The 23,963-nt window shown below is 32.6% G+C and overlaps 1 protein-coding gene across 1 annotated transcript in view; it reads right to left on the reverse strand.

Moving 5' to 3' along the window:
- Positions 1 to 23,963, reverse strand: part of ATRNL1 (attractin like 1) — a 541,384-nt gene that overhangs the window by 470,886 nt on the left and 46,535 nt on the right. Inside the window, exons 6-8 of the mRNA XM_045568085.1 lie at positions 20,270 to 20,444; positions 15,058 to 15,145; positions 9,403 to 9,658 (exon numbers count right to left, since the gene is read on the reverse strand). Of these exons, the coding sequence (XP_045424041.1) occupies positions 9,403 to 9,658; positions 15,058 to 15,145; positions 20,270 to 20,444 (519 nt within the window). The remainder of the gene's footprint in view (positions 1 to 9,402; positions 9,659 to 15,057; positions 15,146 to 20,269; positions 20,445 to 23,963) is intronic.

Raw genomic sequence — 23,963 nt, forward strand, 5'->3', positions numbered from 1 at the left:
GACAGCCTAATAACCAAAAAGAGTTAAGTTAGCATAATTATAAAAAGAAACTTAAAAGAATGTGCAACAAATGGTTTTTAATAAATACAAAGACATACATAAGCAAATGAGTGCTGCTTATAAAAAATCAGAATAGATAATAATCTTGAAAGATGATGAACAAATGTATCAGCCTTTAACATTAAGAGGAAAATACAATGTTAAAGATGACCACATGGTACTAAAATAAAAAGCTCTAGAATAAGGATAGTACAAATGGACTGAAGGACCTAACTCTGTGCTATTCCAAAAGGTTTATGTTTCTGCCAACAGTTTTCTCCGTTAATAAAATGTCACATATTCTCACAAGACACCTTTTCCTCCCAACAACTAAGATAAGTACACATGAAGGATCATTTTGGTCAAAGGTTATATTTAAATCTCTTAAAAGCCAATAGTAGCTATATCAGCCAGGATGCTCAGAAGAAACAAATAATATGCTCAAAATAAGTAACTGTAAAGAATTTAATTTTAAAAAGCTATTTATAAAGGTATGCACAAGATAATATTCTGGTACCTATCACAGCAGGAAGTCTTTACCAATCCTTGGGCTTACCAAAGAGAGGGGAGTGGTTTCCAGATTTCATGAAGAGTAGCTACATGAAGAAAGACATCTGACAGTTCAGCCTTCACTAGAGCAACCCAACTAACCTAAGGTTATCCAGTAGGGAAGGAGTTGGAGGAATAAAATACCTCAACCTCACTCATCTCCCACCCTCAGGTCTACTGTTGGTGCCTACCACAGCTGATCTCAACTGAAGCCAGAGGTCATAGGAGCAGAATGGAAAAGCATGATAGGTGGATCTGGAGAGACAAATGGAAAATATCAAGCACAGCACTTTATGCGTCACCACCAGAAAGAGAATAATATGTATGGTAGACAATTTAAATAATTTGGTTAATATACTATAAACTAAATCAAAAAACATATAGATTCACTTTTAAGGAATATGTGCTGAAAACCATATTTATTCACCACAAATATTTATGAAGTATTTAATATATGGCACTTTACTAGGAAGTATACATACAAAGAGGTATACTGCAGAATTCCTGCTCTAAAATTAACTTCTTAGGAAAGAAATATAAGTACAAAAAGAGTACCTATAAAAAGCAGCATATATGTTGTCTTAGTCCATTTGTGATGCTATGACACAAAATACCACAGGCTGAGTAATTTATATACAAGAGAAATTTATTGCTCACAGTTCTGGAGACTGAGAAGTCCAAAATCAAGGTGTTGGCAGTTTGGTGTCTGGTGAGGGCTGCACTCTCTGCTTCAAGATGGCGCCTTGTTTGCTGTGCCCTCCAGAGGGGAAGAATGCTGTGCACTCATGTGGTGGAAGGGATGGAAAGCAAAAGGGGCCTAGACTAGTTCCCTTTAGCACTTTTACAAGGCACTAATCCATTCATGAGGGCAGAGCCACTATGATTAGATCACTTCCCCAAATGCCCCATCACTTAATACTACCACAATGGGGATTAAGTTTCAACATGAATTTTGGAGGAGACACATTGAAATCATAGCATATGTCATATTCAGTTATAAAAAAAAGAGATATAGGAATTTAGAATAAAATGGAACTACTTCAGTGAAAAGGGCAATAAATACAGCTACGGATTAACAGCCTTTTCATTATTATATGATTATGAAGGCCACCTCCACTTTGTGACTTAAACAAAAGCATATAGAGCCTTTACTGCAAACTGATCTCTTCATTTGGCATTTTCCTGATTTTTCCAACAATAATTTTGCAAATAAAGCTTATTGGTCACTTTTACTCCTAAGCACTTGAAAACCACGCATCACTTTTAGAAGTTGTATTCTAGGGTGCTCTCATGAAAAATTTCCCTTCCAGATCTATTGGTTTGTGCTTCACACAGGCTATTTTCTTAAGTATTCTGTTGTTACATAATACATCTATACATACTTTCATGTAAGTCAAGCCACACTGAATGATATATATCTTCAACTAAAGATTGGGTGGATTTTGGAGACATCGTCCACCAGACTCATCAACTAACAAGTTTAATAAAGAAGCAAATTTCAAAGATTGTATGTTAATTAAAGACTGAGTAATTAAGCTCTGTCATCACTGTGGTAGTTGGCTTTATTAACAGACCCTTTAATGGCTGCCTGCTCATCCCTGCGTTACTTCTCAACTCCCTTAGTAGTGTTATCTACACTTTCCCAAGTAAAATTTTTCACTTGAATACTTGTCTCAATATCTGCTTCTGTGAAAACCCAAACTAAGAAAGGATCTCACACTTCCTGCCATCTTGTGCCCACTTTGTGCTTTGCTTTTCAAACAAATGTCCCTGAAAGAGTTGGCTCTACCCATCATTTCCAATTCCACTCCTCTCATTCCCTGTTAAATCCAATGCTGTGAGGCTTTCACCTCATCACTACACAGAAACTGTTCCTGTCAAGATAACCAATGATTGCACAGTGCTAAATCAATGGCCAATCCTTAGTAATCATTTTGCTTGACCTATCACCAGAATTTGGCACAGCTGATTACTCTCCTGCTTAGTATTCTTTCTGCGCCTGGCTTATAGTTCACCATACTCTCCCTTGCTTCTTTTTCTCCCCTACCTCTTGTCATTGGAGCACCCTAGGGCTCAATCCTTTTCTTCTCCTTTTTATCTACACCCATTTCCTTAATGATGTGATCCTGTCTCATGACTTTAAATGCCATGTATATCCCAAGAATATCCAAATTTACATCTCCAGCCCAAATCTCTCTCTCTAGAACTCCAAACCCATATACACAATTGTCTACTTGAATTTTCACTTTGATGTCTAGTGGATATCTCACATACAACATGGCCAAACTGAATTCCTGACCTTCAAACCACCTTCACGTCAAACTTGCTCCACAATCTTCTACATGTCAGTTGCTGGCAACTTCATTTTTCTTGTTGCTTAGGCCCAAAACCTTGGAAACATCCTTGATTTCTCTCCCTTATCTCAAGCTCTATATCTAAATCCTCAGCAAACACTAATTGGTTCTAGTTTTAAAAAAACATAAAACAAATCAACTAATCCTCACCATCTCTAATGCTACCACCCTGACCTAAACCACCACCATTTTTTACCCAGATTACTGTAACAGCTTCTTCCTAACTGGCCACTTATTTTCTGCTCTTTCTTCCATAAGGTTTATTTGCAGCACAGCAGACAGAATAATTCATATAAAAATTATCTCATTGCTCTGTTCAAAATCTTGCAATGCCTTCTCATTTCACTCAAATAAAAGACAAAAGCCATACACATATCTGGAGATCTTGCTCTTTATTACCTCTCTAACCTCATCTCTTAATTTTTATTCTCCTGTACTCATTCTTCTCGAGACTTCTTACTATCCCTTGAACATGCTCTACATGTTCTTACCTTATGGCCTTGGTTCTACCTGTTCTTCTAAGGAACATTCCTCCCCTAGATAGCACATAGCCAACTTCTTCCTTTCCTTCAATTCTTTGCTCAAACCTCACTTTCTCACTGATGTCTACCCTGGCCTTCCTGTTTTAAAATATAACTACCTCCCAACCTCAGTATTTTCACTCTCCTTACCTTGCTCTATTTTTTAAAAAGTTATTATCTTCTAACACATCACATACATACTTATTATGTTTATTACCTATATCCCTGTGCTAGAAATACATCCTGTGAAGGTAAGGAAAAATGCCTCGTAAAGTAAGGAAAATACCTACAAAGGTAAGGAAAAATTTCATGATATGCATTATTGCACATATCTGGAACCAAGTGGAATCAAAAATGTGCTTCTGTAAGCTAGTAAGTCAACCCAGCGTTTGGAGGTACTCCTTAGCCCAGTAGATACTCTAAAACTCAAGGCAGTAATGTTAAAAGCTATAAACAGCTAGAGATAGCTACAATCTAAGTTAAAAAGTATTCTCTAGTCTCTTAGATTCTTTTAGTATTAATGTGTAATCCTTAAACTAAGATAATTAAAGATAATGTAATCAGATGGTTTCTTGTTCTGAATCAGATTACGACAAAAATCTCAAAGAAGATTCACAGTACAGGACACAGAACCAGTAATGCCTCACAATTATTTTTAATATTATTAAAAGTTGAATAAGTGATCATTTTGGGATATGGTAACTGGAAGTTCATCTCTTTCTAAAATTTCTACATACTGGTGAGAACAATATCTTAACCAGAATATATTTCAGAGTAAATTTTTATCTAGTAAAATACCCTGTTTTCATGAATTACCCTGCTAGAATTTCAGCTTTCTTTTCAGTTACCTTCCCCACAATGCTAAAGAGATAACCTTCTTTTTAATACAAAAACATTCATGTTCTTAATTTTCTAGAAGCTTTAAATGTGTAAGGATATTCAAAGTAAATCCAATCTATACTTGGGTAGTTGATACCATTAAAATCAGTCAGGAAGAATAACCTAAAATATCATCACAGTTATAGTAGCTCTCACTAAAAACAGAAAAAAACAAAAAACCTCTCTGTGGAGATAATAAGCATTTACCTTATAACTAAGATGATAAATTATCCGATTACTTATATTCAAAGCAGCCCTACTTCATATAATATCATTTCCTAAAGTAGCACTTTTTTATAGTGAACCTAATTATTCTGACAGCATCTTTAAACTATATTTACCCATTATTTTGGATTCTTTTCTTTGTAAGTACTTTTCAAAATGAAAGTACTGATAGATCACTTTTTTGACACTACATACTTTCAACACTTAAGCAGAAAATTCAAAATGCATAACAAATAAAGTATAAATTAGTTTTTCTATTAAGATATAATGTTACAGAAAAGTTGATGGGTTTTATTTTGTACTTAAATAATTCACAGAATTATACAACTGCGCAAAATTCATCTGTTATTCTTATAAAACTCATAAATCATGTATTTCCCCATTTCCATCGTATGCTACATTCCTAACTATGCCTGTAAAGTAATGCAATTAGTAAGACAAAAATCAAGCAAAAATACTCTGTTGGTAAATTTATTTAGAAATAGTATTTTGGTTGTAGAATAAGACTCAATACAGAGTATTGTAGAAAGGAAACTCAATACAGAAATATTTTAAAATTCACTGAAACTACAATTGACATTCTATAATCAGATTATCCCAAAATGAAAACAAAAACCTACCAGCCAATGAATTTATCACTTAACATCCTGTATCAATATTTACCATTCATAGTCGATTAGAATAAATCTGTTGTACTTTCCTGGACATCCATGGAAACTGCAACCACCACTTTGTCTCATGGTTGAATGAGACTATAATTTAATAAAGAGAAATATGAAAAGGGTAAAATCTATTCTGTACTATGAAGCATGAGCTATATTTATGGGGGAAGGTACATACTAATCAGGTGGCTTGGAGATTCAGTTTTAATGGCCATTTTGAATGTGAACCCTTGTAGGTACTGGATCAGGGAATGTCTACATAAAGTTAGATGCTTAAAACGGTACAATCTCAATGAAAAAGTGAATTTTAAAAAATCTGCTCTGCAGAGGCAGACAGAAATCATCTGTTTCAGCCTTGGCTCTACATGGAGGAAACAACTGTTCCCGTGGGAACTTTTGGCCATGGACTAGATACCATGCCACTTTGGGGCATGCAATCTCCCTACATACAATGTCCAAAACAACTGCATGCCAAATTTTAATTTAAATTGGACCAGGGTTGCTAGGGCCCCAGAAGCATACTCTCTCTCCCAAGAGCAGGAATAAGCAAAGTAAGGCCCAAGGGCTAAATCTAGCCACCACCTGGTTTTGTAAATAAATTTTTATTGGAACAAAACCATGCCCATTTATTTATGTATTATCTATGGCTGCTTTTACGCTACAACAGCAGAGTTGATTAGTTGTGACAGAGACTATATGACCCACAAAGCCTAAAATATTTACTCTCTGGCACTTTATAGAAAACTTTGCTGGCTCCTGGTATTAAATAATGATAATAATGTCATTTGTGATTGAAACAAAACAAAATTAAGACAGTAGAAAACAATAGTCTATAAATTGATCAAAGAGAAAAAGTATTGGTTAACTTTACACTAACTTCAGTATTCATTTTAAAACTTCAAAAGTCAAAACCTATATTTCAGCGGGGGATGGTGGCTCATACCTGTAATCCTAGCACTTTGGGAGCCCAAAGCAGGAGGATTGCAAATTAGCCAGGCATGGTGGCATGCACCTGTAGTCCCAGCTACTTGGAAGACTGAGGTAGGAACATCACTTGAGCCCAGGAGTTTGAGGTTGCAGCGAGCTGTGATAACACCATTGCACTGTAGCCCAGGCAACAGAGACCTTGTCTCAAAAAAAAAAAACCTATGTTTCAAGTACAAGCACGGTGATAGCTGTGATAGTTTAATTCTGACTATTCCCATTCTATTCAGGGAAACATAAAACAAGAGGAAAATATGGGGGAGGTGGGTAAAGTGACAGAAAAAGAAAATTATATTTCCAGAGAAATGAGGAGGGTAAAAAAAAAAATCCCCACCAACTCCAGATTAGATATGAATGTTCAAAAAGCAAGTGAAACCCAGACAGCCAGACAGAGAAAGCCATGACAATGCAGAAAGGAAGATGAGAAACAAGGAGCATGGAGGAAACTAATGGTAGCTAATCTCAAAAATTACCACATTCATTCCCACAGAAAAAGAAAAATAAGGGAGGGAGGGAGCCTAAACATGAGAAGAGCTGTAATTAAAAGCAACAACAACAAAAAAAGACAACAGAATGACTTTTAAAAATATAAAACATATACAGGAAATGTACAAAAAACAGGCAGGAATCAAACGAAGCAAAATCCAACTCTCTCCTCAAGAAGTACATTTAAAACAAAGTGATTCTGAAACACTAAACAATAACGATAAAGTAATGAGTAAAGGTATACCAGGAAAAGACTGACAAAAAAGAAAAAAAAAACCAAGGGCGATAATATTATTAACAATAATAGATGAGGTAGAATTCAGGTCAAAAACATTAACAAGCAAATCACTTTATAACATTAAAGGATATAATCACAATAAACATGTAACACTTATTAATATCTATACTAGCAACTTTCATAAAACAAAAATTCTAGAATATACAAGGAGAACTAGGCAAAAATAGACTAAAATTTTAACACTTTAATTCAACTTTCAGAGCAAGATAGATCATGTGCAAAACAAAATAAGTAGCTAATGGAAGGCTTAAACAATATAATTAATAAAGTAGATTTGATAAATATACATATATTGAACTCCATACTTTGATATTATATAAGGATTTATCTTTTTTTAAGTGCCTACATAATATTTATGTAAATTAGGTCACAAAGAAAATTTCAATAAATTATAAAAAAAGTATAACTAATACCTACATTTCCTGAACACTATAATAAAACCAAAAACTAATAACAGATTCAGAAAACAAAAGAGCCCTGCTACACAGAAAATTTGTAATTCTTGCTTAAACAACCCCTGGGCCCATCTGAAAAATTAGAATAACTCAGCCACATTTGCTTCAATGTTATCATGAGTTTGTTATGACAGTGATGTATGTAAGCAAGCTTCTTCAATGCAGCATTGCTTACCATCTTTACACTCCAACATATTCCCATCAGTAGTTCTCTTTTGATTACTTCTATTTTCTTGGTAAAATAAGAAGGGAGGTCATCAGCTCAGAGTAATGAAAGAGAACGGTTGGAAGTTTGAGGAACGGTTGGAAGTTTGAGGAGAGAGGAAATGTATAAAATAGTCATACAGGAGAGCTGGAAGAGACCAAGCTAGACTGGCAGAAATTCAAGACATCATTAAAGGCCAACTTGAGAATGGTAATTATAAACTTAAATCTGGTTAAGTACCACAGGTCATTAAAGAGTAACTTGGTATCAGTAATTATGAAATTAAAGCTGGGTAGGGTTAGAAATATGGACAAGAGAGAGTGAGGATACTGGAAAGACTGATACAAGGTTCAATGGACTAAAGGCTCTGGTAAGGTCAAAGAACAGTCAGAGTGTGGGTAGTAGGATCAGTAAGCTGAGAGATCAGCGGTACTTGAACAGTAAGATATTTGAAACAGAAATTTTGGGACTCATTGCAGGTACTGGAATGACAACGTGAAGAATAGGACAATGGGAGAGAGTGGTTTAAGTAGGATGGAAAACAAGATCTTTACTGAGAAGATCAAGATATTGGCAGGCCAGGTATTAGAAGAGGTATTTAAATGGATATTTCAATCATCAAAATATTTTATTATATGCTAGACAGAATGACAGTAAGCTAGAAACTAAATTCTTCAAGAAATAAAACACAGCAATCTGAGGAGCAAAAGATGAGTGCAAGAAAGTAAAGAAATAGGTAGCATAGCCTAATGACACAAGATTCAAAGCCAGGTTATTTAAAGGACAAGGGATTGAGAATAGAGTGAAATGGCAATAAGAAGTAAGGAGGATACATATCCTACTTTCAACCCAGCTGGACTGAGGATATGAAAACAAAAGCAGCTATCACATGAAAGTACTGCAGGGGAGACAGTGGAGTATTTAGAAGCGGAGTCTTCCTCTGAGTACACAAGCACTCTCTTGTTGCTAATGGTGGTCTGCAAATGAGTTTTCTCATTGAGACTACACAGGGACTCTAAATAGTTGTATATATAGCTGTCTGTACACAAAAGAACAAAGAATTTGAGTTCTTAATACTGGCCAGAGCCAGAAATGGGGTATGTTCTTGAATCTGAATAGTGACTGTAGGGTATATATTTGAAGACAAATTAAAAACAATAAAAGCATTACCACTGTTTGAAAATCTCATAAAGAACTCAAAAACATAACATACCAGAAAAACAAAAAAGAATAAAAGTATAGCACAGAAAGCCATATGAAGATTGCCCTAGTCACCTTCACACACCGGATAAGAATCTCTTATAGAAGCCAACAGACTATCCTTGGGAAGCTTATTTTAAAGGAGTAATATGTACATAAAGATATAGCAATAAGATTGGGTATAGAATGATGAAAAATGAAAAATCTTGAAATCACGTAATGCATAGTAAAGAGATTGGGTCAGATTCAGCTGTTGGGTCATAAGTAAAATCCAAAGAAATAGCACCACCTATTGGAATTTTTCATATTTAAAAATATTCTTAAATCTTAGAAAATGAGACTAGTATGTAACATTTCTCCTAGTTTGGCAAGAAGATAAGCTTAAATATTAAAAGACAAAATCTAACATAATCAAAACATGTATATTAACAATTCCTAGCTTATAATTTCTATCTCAACTCATTTTGACTAAACTCATATGAAGATTTTATTAAAGATGAAAATATTCTCAACCAATAAAGAAATTATGTTTTAAAGTAACTCACAGATATGGTATTCCTGTATGCTGCTTGTATAACCATATATTGCAGAATATCCAAATATTATGATCATGACAACATCTCTACTATCCAACTCCATAATATGTGCTGAATGTCCCTCCACAGCATACTGCTGACCATGTCCAATAACAGTAGGAGTTTTTGTACTCCATGACTGACTATGTATGTTAAAAACCCATAATTCATCTGTGACATTGCCATCATTTGTCTCAATTCTGCCTCCATACATAAAGATGTTTTCCTGTAAATCAAAATACATATATTAATAGACAAAATAAAGTTATTTCTTAGCAATATATATTAATTAAAAATAAAAACTAAATTTAAACATTAAATTTTAGTAGTTGCTCACAACATGGATAGGCATAGTTCTTATTTGTAAAAAGCCACCCAGGAGCACATGAGTAACACTTTTACATACACAAAGGGGGGAAATATTCAAGCTTTCAAAAAGTTATTTTAAGATATTTTATTCAAAACTATTATACTATATAGTCAATTAAGTATATTCTTAAATATCACATAGGAAGAGAATACCAAAGTACTATTGGGAGAATAAAAAATGCAATAAGCTAATTAAGAACTTAAAGAGTAAGGTAGTTCTATAACAATAATTTACTCCTTTCATACAACAGAAAAGTAACAAACTAAGTTGCTGATTAACATTACTCAGAGACAGTCTTTTCAATATTTGAATGATTTGAATCCCTTGTTGCTATATTTGAATTTTACCATCTATTTGTACTTCTTTCTGGTATTCTCAATTATTCATTGTTTTCATCAAGTGCTGTTCACCAAAAGGTAGACCACATTTGTGCATCACGTAGAGTACATTTTTATTACCATTTCTCATGGCTATGGGAACATGCTACATTGCCTTCAGTTCACCTTTGGTAAATCTTTATGGTACTTAAAAATTACACAAATAATTTCAATTCCATATAATGGAAATAAATGATATGTCATCACTATTTCAGCAAACTAAAAATGGAAGGGAACTTCTTCAACATGATAAAGGATATCTAAGGAAAAAACACATAGCTAACGTTATACTTCATGGTGAAAGAGTGGATGCATTCCCCTAAGGTCAGGAACAACATAAGGAGGCCTACTTTTGCCACTTCTATTCAACATTGTAATGGAGGTTCTAGCTAGGTCAAATAAGCAAAAACTAAATAAAGGTATCCAGATTGGAACGGAAGAAGTAAAATATTTCTATTCATGGATAACATGATCTTGTATATAGAAAATCCTAAGAAATGAAAGTAAACACTTAGAGCTAATAAGTGACTTCAGCAATACTGCAGGATATAAGATCAATGTACCTAAGTAAATTGTATTTCTAAACACTTGCAATGTACAATCCAAAAATGAAATTAGGAAAACAATTTCATTGACAAAAGCATCAAAAAGAATAAAATAGGAATAAATTTAACAAAAGAAGTCCAAAATGTATACTCTGAAAATTATAAAACATTGTTGAAAGAAAATTTTAAATGATCTAAATGAATGGAAAGACATCTCGTGTTTATGGGTCAGAAGACTCTCCATTATTTAGATGGTAATACTCTCCAAATTGACCTACAGATTCAACACAATCCCTATTAGAATCTCATCTGGCTTCTTCATAAAAATTAACAAATTGATTCTAAAATTCATACAGAATTAAAAGGTTGCAGAACATCAGAACAATCTTGTAACAGAACAAAATCAGAGGACTCACACTTCTCAAAAACTTACTGCAAAGCAAAAGTAATCAAGACAGAGTACTGCTAGAATAAATCAATTGAATAGAACTGAGAGTCCAGAGATAATCCCACCTATCTATGGCCAACTGATTTTTGACAAGAGTGTCCAAACCATTCAAAGCGAAAAGAATAATCTCTTCAACAAATGGTGCTGGGAACACTGGATAGTCACATGCAAAAAAATGAAGTTGAACCCTTACTGCATACCATATACAAAACTTAACTCAAAATGGGTCAAAGAACTAAATGTAAGGGCCAAAATTATAAAACTCTTAAAATAAAAAAATCGGGTAAATCTTTATGACCCAGGATTCGGCAATGAATTCTTAGACACGACACCACAATCACAAGCAAAAAAAGGAAAGCAAAAATAAATTGCACTTTATCAAAACAAAACAAAATTATGCTTTTCAAAAAATACCATCAAGAAAGTGAAACAGCAGAGAAAATAAAGGGAAATACTTGCAAATTATATATCTGATAAGGGACTTGTACCTAGAATATATAAACAACCATTACAATTCAATAATTAAAAGACAAATAATCTAATTTTAAAGTAGGCAAAGGACTTGAATAGATATTTCTCCAAAGACAATATGCAAATGGCCAATAAGCATATAAAGATGCTCAACAACATTAGTCAACAAGAAAATACCCATCAAAACCACAATGAGAGTGGCCGGGTGCGGTGGTTCATGCCTACAATCCTAGCAATCTGGGAGGCCAAGGCTAGAGGATCACTCGAGGTCAGGAGTTCGAGACCAGCCTAAGCAAGAACAAGACCCCGTCTCTACTGAAAATAAAAAGAAATTAGCTAGACAACTAAAAATATATAGAAAAAATTATCCAGGCATGATGGTGCATGCCTGTAGTCCCAGCTACTCAGGAGGCTGAGGCAGGATTGCTTAAGCCCAGAAGTTTGAGGTTGCCGTGAGCTAGGATGACGCCAGAACACTCTAGCCCAGGTAACAGAGCAAGACACTGTCTCCAAAAAAAACCCACAATAAGATAACAATTCACACCAATAGGATGGCTATAATCAAAAAAAAAAACAAATACTAACAAGTGTTAGCAAGGATGTATAGAAATGGGAACCTTCATACATGGCTGGTGGGAATGTAAAATGGTACAACCACTTTGGAAAATGGTCTGTAATTCTTGAAAAAGTTAAACATAGAGTTACCATTTGACCCAGCAATTCCACTCCTATGTATATACTCAAAAGAAATGAAAACATATGCCTATACAAAAACTTATACACTAAGATTCATAGCAACATTATTCATAACAGCCAAAAGGAGAAACAGCTCAAATGTCCATCAACTGATGAACAGATAAACAAAATGTTGTATATCCATGAAGTAGAATATTATTCAGCCATAAAAAGGAATGAAGTACCGATAGGCTACAATATGGATAAACCTTGAAAACATTATGCTAAGTGAAATATTCCAGTCATAAGCCACATAGTATATGATTTTGTTCATATGAAATGTCCAGAATAGACAAATATATAGATTCAAAAAAGTAGATCTGTGATTGCTTAAAGTTAGGAGGATAAGTAGGTTTGGGGTGATAGTTAAAGGGTACAAGGTTCTTTGTGAAGTGATAAAAATGTCCTAAAATTAATTACACAACTCTGTGATCATATACAAATCTGTATATGATGGTTGCACAATTCTGAAAATACTAAAAACCATTGGATTGTATACTTTAAATGAGTGAACTACATGGTATATCAATTATATCTTAAAAAAGCTATTATGAAAAAAGAAGTAAACCAAAAAACTAAAAGATGATAAAATAACATGTATATGTATGTATACATAGATTTTTATTTAATTTTAATATATATATGCATAGAAAAAAGAGTGGTATTTTATTCTTCATACTGCTTCTGTTTTCCAAATTTTTTTACATAAGCACAGAAAATATATAAATTTGGATTTAAAAGACTTAGCCACAGACCACAAAATACATGGATTTCTGTTGATTCAAAAAAAAAAAAAAAAACCCGAGAAATGGCTATCATTTTAATCATGCTAAATTTATGAATCCCACAAATACATAAAAATAACTAATTCCAGTGCAATTCCTATCAAAATCCCAACAATTTTGCAAAACATTTTGCAAAATCCATCCTAAAATTTCTATAGAATTTCAAGGGACCCTGAATAACCAAAACAATCTTGAAAGAAAAAAGTTGGAGATCTCACACTTCTTGACTTCAAAACTTACTACAAAGCTACAGGTTATAATAATCAAAACAGTGTGGTACCAGCATAAAGACAAACCTATAGATCAATAAAATAGAATAGAGTCCAGAAATACACCTTCACAAATACAGTCAAATGATTTTCCACTAGAGTGCCAAGACCAGCCAATGGGAAAAAGACACATTTTTCTACAAATGATGCTGGGAAAACTGGCTATCCTCATGCAAAGGAATGAAATTAGACCCTTATCTTATACCATTACATAAAAATTACTCAAAATGGAACAAAGACCTAAACATAAGAGATAAAACTTAAAAACTTTTAAAATATAGAGGAAAAGCTTCATGACTTTAGATTTGCCAATGATTTCTTATGTATGACACCAAAAACACAGGTAAAAGAAAAAACAAATAAATTGGACTACATCAAAATTAAAAATTTTTTTGCACCAAACACACTGTCAACAGAGTGAGAAGACAGCCCACAGATGGGGAGAAAATACTTGTAAATCATATATCTGATAAACGGTTCATACTATAATAGGTAGAGAACTCATACAACTCAACAACAAAAAACAAACAACCCAATTCAAAAACAGCAAAAGACTTTAATAGACATTTCTTCAAAGAAGATATCCAAATGGTCACTAAGCACTTGAAAAGATGTTCAACATAACTAATCATGAGAGAAATGTAAGTCAAAATCACAATGAGATACTACTTCACACTCATTAGGAACATTATCAAACAATAAAAATAGAAAATAACGTGTTGGTGAGGCTGTGTAAAAACTGGAATCCTCATGCACTGCTGATGGGAATGCAAAATGGTGCAGCCACAGTGGAAAACAATATGGCATTTCCTTCAAAAAATTAAACATAGAATTACTTTATGATCCAGCAATTCCACTTCTGGGTATACACCCCAAAAAATTGAAAGCAGAAACTCAAACAGATAGTTGTACACACATTTTCATAGAAACATTATTCACAATGGCCAAAAAGTGGAAACAATCCAAGTGTCCATCAACAGATGAATGGAAAACAAAATGTGGTATACGCATATAATGGAATATTTATTCGGCCTTAAAAAGGAAGGACATTCTGACACGTGATAGAACATGGATGATCTTTGAAGATATCAGCTGTAAGGGAAACAAGTCAGTCACAAAAGAGCAAATACCATATTGCTCTACTTACATGAGGTACCTAGAATAGTCAAATTCACAGAGACAGAAAGTAGATGGTGGTTTTCAGGGGCTATGGGAAGAGGGGAATAGGGACTTATTGCTTCACTTTTGCAAGATAATGGTGGCCATGATTATACAACATCGATGTACTTAATGCCACTGAACTCCATACTTAAAAATAGTTAAAACAGTAAATTTTATGTTACATGTATTTTATCACAATTTTTTTTAAAAAAAGGGATTGACCTGATGACATGTGAAAAGCCATAGACAAAAATTCAATCTTCATTTCTTTACACATCCAATGGGCATTGGACAATATATTCTTTTACTAAAATATTATGAGTATATGATATCTCCAGTTATTGTGATCCACATAATATATTGTTCTCATTAGGTGTTCGAAATACATCTGAGATTTAGTATTTTTGCCTTTAAGGTAAACTCTTAAAACTATCTGATCAAAACTTTACAAGCAGGAGCCATACCTGATATAAAGCCAGAGAGTGTCCATACCTCTGGAGAGGTCCCCTTGATAGAGTTCCTACATTCCATATACTGCTTTCTAAATTGTAACTAAAAGCAAGAAAAGAACATAAAATCATAAGCTAAGATTCATTTTTGTTTTTTTAATTTGCATATGCTTTTATTCACTTGGATCCAAGTACTCATTAAATTCAAAAAGAATTATAACTAATAAACTCATAATTTCATATGCAATGTTAGAAATTTTTAATAAAGACTCATTCAAAATATACCTACTCTAAATTAGGATTCAACCACCTAAATGTATAATATACATTAACTTGACTAGGATATTTATTACTGGAATTAATTGTCTAATTGCCTTTAATAATTTCAACTAATTGATTAATCTAAATGACAGTGAGCTATTCTGTATTTTAAAATTGTTTTTTTAAAGCCACCTTTCACTCTTGAAAATATATAGAAATTCTCTCTGTTTACTTTAGGTATTCCTTTTTATTCTTTTTTTATTAATAGTTGTCATGATTCTTTTTTTTAATTTTGATTGCTACACGAATAACAGTTGTACATATTTTGTAGGTACACGTGATAGTTTGATACATGTATACATTACAATGTGTAATGTTCAAATCAGGGTAACTGGGGTATCCATTACCTAAAACATTTATCTTTTCTTTGTATTGGGAACACTATAATTCTTCTTTTCTACCTATTTTGAAATGTACAATAAATTAGTGTTAATTATAATTTCCTCACTATACCATTGAATACTAGAACTTATTCCTTCCATCTAAGTGCATTTTGTACCCATTAACCAACTTCTCTCCATCTTCCACTTCTCCCTTCCTTTTCCAGCCTCTGGTAACCACCAATCTACTCTCAACCTCCATGAGATCCACTTTCTTAGCTCCTACATATGAGTGAGGACAGGTAATATTTGTCTTTCTATGCCTGGCTTATTTCACTTAACATAATGACCTCCATTTCCATCCATGCTGCTGCAAAAGACAGGATTTCATTCTTTTTTATGTCTGAATAATATTCCATTGTGTATATATACCACATTATCTATTCATCCATTAATGGATACTTAGATTGATTCCATATTTTGGTTATTGTGAATAGTGCTGCAATAAATAGAGTATAGATATCTTTTTGATACACTGATATCCTTTCTTTTGGATTTACCTAGTAGTGGGATTGTTGGATTATATAGTAGTTTTTTTAGTTTTTTGAGGAACTTCCATATTGTTTTCTATAATAGCTGTACTACTTTACATGCCCATACACACTTAGTATTATAAAAATTAACTAAGAACTATATATTTCCTATGCACAAATATAGCTTTTTTATTAATAATTTTTTAAGATTATGCAAAATGAATCCAGTAGTATAGAGGCTTCTATAAAAGTAAGTTACTACTGGATTACGGGATACAAAAAAAAAATTCATATTTTTTTCTATTGGTCTAATATATATGAAAACAGAAGTTCCAAACTATGGATCTCATATGCCTATCTAACAGAATTCCAGTTGGACTATCACCATATTCTACACTTAAATCTCTTTAGTTTGCCAAAACATACAAGAGAAAGCACCCAGCCAAGAAATAGGGTCCTGTCTTAAGAAGCTCATTATCAATTATTATATCCTACTTCATTTTCTTCCTCCAATTCATCAGGAGAGACAAGGAAGTGCCCCTTCACAAGAAAGGTAAGGGTTACCAAAATTGTTTTCAACATTGTTTAACTCATTTTCAATCTTGGAGTTGTAAGATGCATGTGTATGACACAAATGAAGAAATATAATCAATCAGAACATAACTTTCACAGACTTGCACCACTAAATCTACATACCTACTAGTACCTGCAGCCAACACACTACTTTCTACCAAGTTACCTTTCAGGGTTTGGCAAACTATTTCCATAAAGGGACAGATAGTAAATGGTTTAGCCTTTGTGGGCCACATTGGTCTCATAGTTTCTTCTTTATTTTTTAAACAGCCCAAATTTATTTTATTTTTTTAATTTTTTATTTTTAATTATTATGGGTACATAATAGCCATTAAAAATGCAAAAACCATTCTTAGTTCCCAGGCCCTGGGCCCCTACTCTGTAATTTGATGATCTTTGTTAAAAATGAGTTTTCACATTCCTTGTGCTCTAGATTCCACAACACTCCAGCAGTTCTCCCACCTCTTTCCTACAACTTTTTTTTTTTTTTTTTTTTTTTGGTCTTAACAGATCATTCCCATTAGCATACAAACATGGTGTTATTTTTCCCATTAATAAAAAAAGAAAAACTTTTCTTGACCTCACTCCCTACTTTCAAGATACCACCCTATTTCTTTACTGTTCCATTTCTTTATTGCCCCTGCCCCACCAATCTTTCCATTCTCTCTTAAACTAATTCCAGTCAGGCTTTTAACCCCACTACTCCAGGAAAACTGCCTTTGTTAAGGTCAACTTCCCCATGCTAAATTTCATGGCCACTTTTCAGTCTTCACTCTTCTTAACCTGGCTAATGACCAGCATTTGACACTGCCAGTCATTCCTTCCTCTTCATACACTGTCTTCCCTTGCCTTGGAAGACACTGCACTTTTTAGCTTTTCCTATCTCACTGGTCATTCCTTTTCAGTCTCCTTTGCTGGTTTCTCTTCTTCCTCCCACCTTCTTAGTGATATGGTGCCTCAGGCTCACTTCTTGGTCTTCTTATCTATCTAGAACTCATTCCCTTGCTAATGTCATCCTAATTCAATCCCTGTTTCTACTCTTCCTCCCAATCCACAGTATACTATCAGGAGAGTGGCTATGGTGACTCTTTTAAAAGTAAAACTCAAAGCAAGCTCAAAACCCTCCCATGACTCCCAGAACATCCACAATACCCTACATGATCTGTCTCCCTCCTCCATTATCCCTCTAATTCCATGCTTCCCTCTCATATACTCCATGCAAATTACATGGGCTTTGTTTCTGCTCCTCAAACACTTCAAGGAGCTCCTACCTTAAGCCCCTGATCTGGCTCTTTTGGTGTCTACATATAACTGTACTGACAATGCTCTGATCTCCTTCAAGTCTTTGCTTAGTTCTCCCCTCTCTCATGAAGTCTACCTTGACTACTATATTTTTAATTGCAACTCCTTCCTCTTTGGCACTCCTGATTTGCTTACCCACTGCTATCTATCTACCTATCCGTCTATCTCTATATATGTATATATGTTAATATATATAATTTACTTTGGTAATTATGTTTGGTTTTTCATTGCCAGTCTTTCCTCACTACCTTTACAAAAACAGGGGCATTTGTTATGTTCACTGATATATCCCACGCACCAAGCACATAGTTAAGTGTTCAAAACAGTTTGCTATGCTCATGAATACATGTTAATTTCATTAATTCTAATGTATACATATTCTGTAAAACAGTCTTTTTCTAATTTAGTATACACTACTACAGAATTTTTATATTATTTACTGAATGATTTTGTCTTAAAATTTAACATCTACACTCCAGTTAAATTCCACTGCGAAGATAAATCAAATTATGACTGACACTATCACTTCTAAAAGCTGTTTAAATATCCTTACCTACAATTGAACTACATTCAGAACTATGAAAAATATTCTCTAACCTGTGGGAACAGCAACAAAGTTACTTCTGATCTGATACTTCATAGCTTATTACAAATCTATATAAATACTGTAACCAAAAAAATCAGGTTTCAGACAAAAATAGTTAAAGTATCTGGTTCAAATGAAAAATATACAAGTGGAAGAGAATATCAAATAATACTCATCACTTAATTTTAAATATGCTATTAAACTTGCACAGATACAACTTTTAAAATTCCCATGTTTCCTTTACAATTTTGCTCTTTCTATTCACAATTCAACTTTGGAAATATCACATTTTAATTCAAAATTCAACTCTACTTTCATAGGCTTTTCATTTTATTTAATCATAGTTAATTTCCTTTTAATTTTCACATTTAAATCTCATTATTTCTTCAGGTTCTTTTCATATCTGAATGATTCATTTTAATCCCATCAAATCTCTTTTAATTCTTTCTACTATATTTTATTTTTCATATATTATATTACAGAATTCTAATTTTCCCTTAAATGTTTACCTGAAACTCTCTCTCCCTCTTTCCAGAACTTATTTTATTTTATAATTTAATTCTAGTCACATTCAATGTTTTTTTAAAGCAATCTTCCCTTATAGAGTGTTTTAAATATTCAAAATTAATAAGGCTAATATATTCAGTGGGTAGAGTTGTCATATAAAAACCTGGATACTCAGTTAAATCTGAATTTCAGATAAACAACAAACAATTTTTAGTTAAAAGTATGACCCACGCAATGTTTGGGGCAAAACAAAAATAAATATACTCTAAGAGGCCTTCTTATACTAAAAATTTATTTGTTGTGTATCTGAAATTCACATCTAACTGGATGTCCTGTATATTTATCTGCTGGATCTAACAATTCTATTTGGTGCATGCCATTATGGTATACTGTCCAGGGCCAGTTCTGCTTGGTTGATGGCCAAGTTGCAACAGTTACTATGTACGCAAATATCATCCCTGAAAACAACATTGATAATCAAATGATTCTCCCTATTTCCTCTTTTATTCTCTTATAGAACGGTTTATAGAATATAATCATCAGCTGAAAAAGAAATCAGATAAATCCACATCATTCCCTTTATCCAATTATGCAGAGAACAATCTCTATTGAGACAACAGTAAATGAATGAACTACTTTACAATACAGGCACTGTTCTCCCAACAAAAGTCTGTAAAGTACATACATAGCAAAAGTTCAGGTAAATTAAAATTTACAAAACAAACCAAAGTACTTTTATATGTGTGCTTACACTTCATTTTGAAAAAATGAAAAGATGGCATAATACATTATGCCCAATATAGGCATGGCCTGCCCTTATTTGAAGTTAACATTTTCAAATTCAGAATTTATTTAAAGTACTCCAGAGAGAGAATGAAATATCTACACAAAGCAAACTATATGTACAATGACAAATAATTAACTACAGACATATTGAGTTCATACATTCCCAAATCAGTCCCATTAATAAATAGATACTATCACAAAACTAACCACAAGTGGTTGGACAGCAATAAAACAAAATATTTAGGATAAAAATTCAGCCTAAAAAAATAGATGGTGAAAATGTGAAAATAAATACTTACTTCAGGACCATTTGAAAAGAACTGTAGTTAAAAGTATATCCACCAATCACCCACATAAATTTTCCATGTAAAACTGCTTTGTGTGAAGCCCGACCTACAGAAGGACTGAAGGGTTTAACATTTGGCAGAATCCAGTAAGACTCAGTAGAAGGAACATTCAAAGAACAATCAGGACCTATTAAAAAAAAAAAAATCAAACAACACACTGAATAAAACAAAGACTTTAGATTATAGAAGTAAATATGTGGATTAGGAGACTTTAAGAATACAATGCTTATCATATTAATAAATGTAACAGATATAATAAATGATCCAAAATATAGCTTATAAGAAAAATACTAACAGCAAATGTAATGCCTAGAAGGGAAAAAATCAGACTTGGATACATTCAAAGAAATATCACAATCTAAAAGAATGATTTAAATAATAAAAATTTCAGATTTACTTTAGTATGCTACCAGAATGTCAAAATGGAAAACAATGTACTCAAACCTCAGTTCTGTCACTTACTAGCAATGTGACTTTGGGCAAGTCTGTTTACCTCTCGCATCATCAAGCCTCCATCTATAAAATGGAAATAACAATCTACCCCCCAAGGGTTATTATAAATATTTATTGTTAAAAAATAGTGGAAGTAAAAGCATTAGTAAATTATAAACTACTAAAATATAAAAATAAAGATTACATTTTTTCTTAGCATTGTTATTAAGAAAAACCAAAATTGGCTTTAGTAGAGAGCTTTATATATCCTCAAAAAGAAAAAATTATTATGAATAATAAAAACAATTAATGCAGAAAAATTTCAAATACTAGAAAATTGAAAACACAGCCTTTTCCTATCCATATTCATGATGTTACTCATGAGTCTTAGTTTCTTCATCTGTAAAATATAGGAGACTAGCCTAGATCAGTGTTTCTCAGACTTAAGTAATGGAAGGAATGTTCCTAAAGGGAATATACTTTCGTCAAACCTTGGGGCACACAAATTATTTTAATTTTGATGAAACTAAAATATGCTCAAATACTAGACATAAACACATGCTTAAATTTCTTTTATGGTATAAAACAAACATAAATTTATAAATTATTTATAAGCAACCTTATAAAACTAATAAAACTAACATTTACTTAATATGATGTATAATAGTGTTTTGTTCAAAGTAAATAATTGATCCCAAGTTGAAAATGGGACTAATTCTTAGAGTGCCTGTTTTACATAATTTTAGCATACCTATATTATTTTGACAACATAATTCTCCCACCATTTTCCTTCCCTCCATTTACAAATCCTTTTAATTCATATATTACAGCATACCATCATCTGTTCTTCACGTGTCACAAAAGTATTAGTACACTTCACTTGCATTCTTTTTAGCCTGCAATAATTACAAGTATACTACTTATTCCCAACTTAATAGCCAACACAAACACTGGCATTGCAATCAAGCAGCATTACTCAGGTATGAGATCAGGCAGTTGATCTTAAATTTGCTTATTTCAAAAAGTTCACAGAATTTTAAAACTTCCAAGCAGATTGTTCTTATTTAAGAAGCATTGACCCATATAGTTTGCATTTTGTTCAGCTGTTCACTCATCCCTGTAGTCATTCATTCATCTTCAATATCTTTTCAATGCTTACATTATATGGGTCTGTATTTTTCATGGATAAACTAGGAGGTATCCTAGGTTATCTCTTTGATAATGATATAATCTTTTAAACCAAATATAGAAAACTTTATTATTTCTAAGTGAAAAGACTGTGAACTATTCCTTGATAATTAGAGATATTAAAGGAATTTCTTTTTTTAAAAAATTCCTTTTAACTACAATTCTATTTATTTATTTATTTATTTATTTTTATTTCAGAACTAATACCTCTTGCATTATCCTGGATGGAGCTGGAGCCCATTCTTTGAAGTGAAGTATCACAAGAATAACTACAATTCTAAATCATTTAGAAATCACTTGACTCCAAATCCAGCCCACAGTGCTTTTGAAATAAAGTTTTATTAGAACACAGCCATGCTTATTCAGTTAAGTATTGTCTATGGATGCTTTAGCAGAGTTGAGTAACCGCAACAGAGACCATGTACCCTGAAAAGTAAAAAATATGTACTGTCTGGCCTTTTACAGAAAAGTTTGCCATCCTCTAAATTAACTGAAGATCATATAGACATTATATACAAGTAATACATCTATTGGTATGAAGTTTTATATTTTATTTTACTAAAAGGAAATGTATATTTATTTTAAATCAAGTAAGTCAGGTATAACAAAGTAAACAGAGTAAAATGTTAACAATAGGTGAATCTAGGTAGAGGGCAGTCAAATAGTCTTTGTACTATTCCTATTCTTATAACTTTTCTATAACTTTGAAAATATATAACTTTTTAAATAATTAAAAATTAAAAACAGAATACCACCCAAAGGCACAGAGTTGGAAGCAGTCAAGTAATACAATATATGGGTATGACTTGGCAAAGAGTTGGATAGAGAACAATGGCATGAAAAAATCTTGAGAGTCAAGGATATATTTAAGTCACTAATAATATTTATCAAATCTGCGTTAAAGCAAAATACTGCAGAGCAAGTTTACACTAAGATGAATAATAGCCCCCACAGATATCCAGATCCTAATCACCTAAACCTGTGAATTTTACCTCAGATGGCAAAAGGAATTTTGCAGATGTAATTAAATTAAAGATTTTGAGATTTGGGGTATTATCATAGATTATCTGAGTGGGCTCTAAAATGTAATCACAGGTGTCCTTATAAGAGAGGTAAATTTGACTATAGAAGAAAGCAATGTGACCACTGAAAATGCTGCACTCCTAGATTTGAAGATAGAGGAACAAGGCAAGTAATGCAGGGAATGCAGTGCCAGAAGCTGGAAAAATCAAGGAAATAAATTCTCTCCTATAGCCTCCAGAGGAGGTGCAGCCACCCTGCCAAGGCCTTTATTTTGACCCAGGGAAATTGATTTCAGACGTCTGGCCTCCAGAATGGTAAGAGATCAATAAATGTATGTTGTTTTAAGATACCAAATTTGTGGTAATTTTTTACACCAGCTGTAAGAAACTAATACTAATAATTAATGTATTAATTTAATTTAAACAAAATTAAATACAGAAAATAAACAAACAGAAAACAAACTTAATACAGAAAACTTAAATACAGAAAACAAACTTAATACAGAAAATAGGACTCTAAAGATATTTTTAAAATTTTATTCTATAATCTAAAATAACTAATTTTCTACACAAAAGGAAATACCAATCAAAATTATTCCTATCTCTGTTGTTAATATATTTTATGTAACTTGTAATAATTATTACAAGGAATGGTCTATAGCCAAATTTATAGATTGTCTTTATTTTACTCTGATTTATTAAGTTTATAAATAGAACAATAAGGTTCATAAATATAATTTAAAGACTGAAGGAAAATTAGATGTCTTAATTTGTAGCTTTCTGCATTCTATAACCAAAATAATTAAAAATGTAAATTAATAAACCAAATATTAATTTAAAACACAAATAATATAAAGAGTACCATATATACAAAGACTTCCCCATCTATTAAAAATCTAATATTAAAGGCCATCCAAGCAAGACTCCCCTTTTTTTCAATATTTTTTAATGATACATAATAATTGTATATATTTATGGGGTGCACATGATATTTTAATACATGC

The sequence above is a fragment of the Lemur catta genome, chromosome 14 (assembly GCF_020740605.2).
Source record: "Lemur catta isolate mLemCat1 chromosome 14, mLemCat1.pri, whole genome shotgun sequence".
Taxonomy (NCBI): Eukaryota; Metazoa; Chordata; class Mammalia; order Primates; family Lemuridae; genus Lemur; species Lemur catta.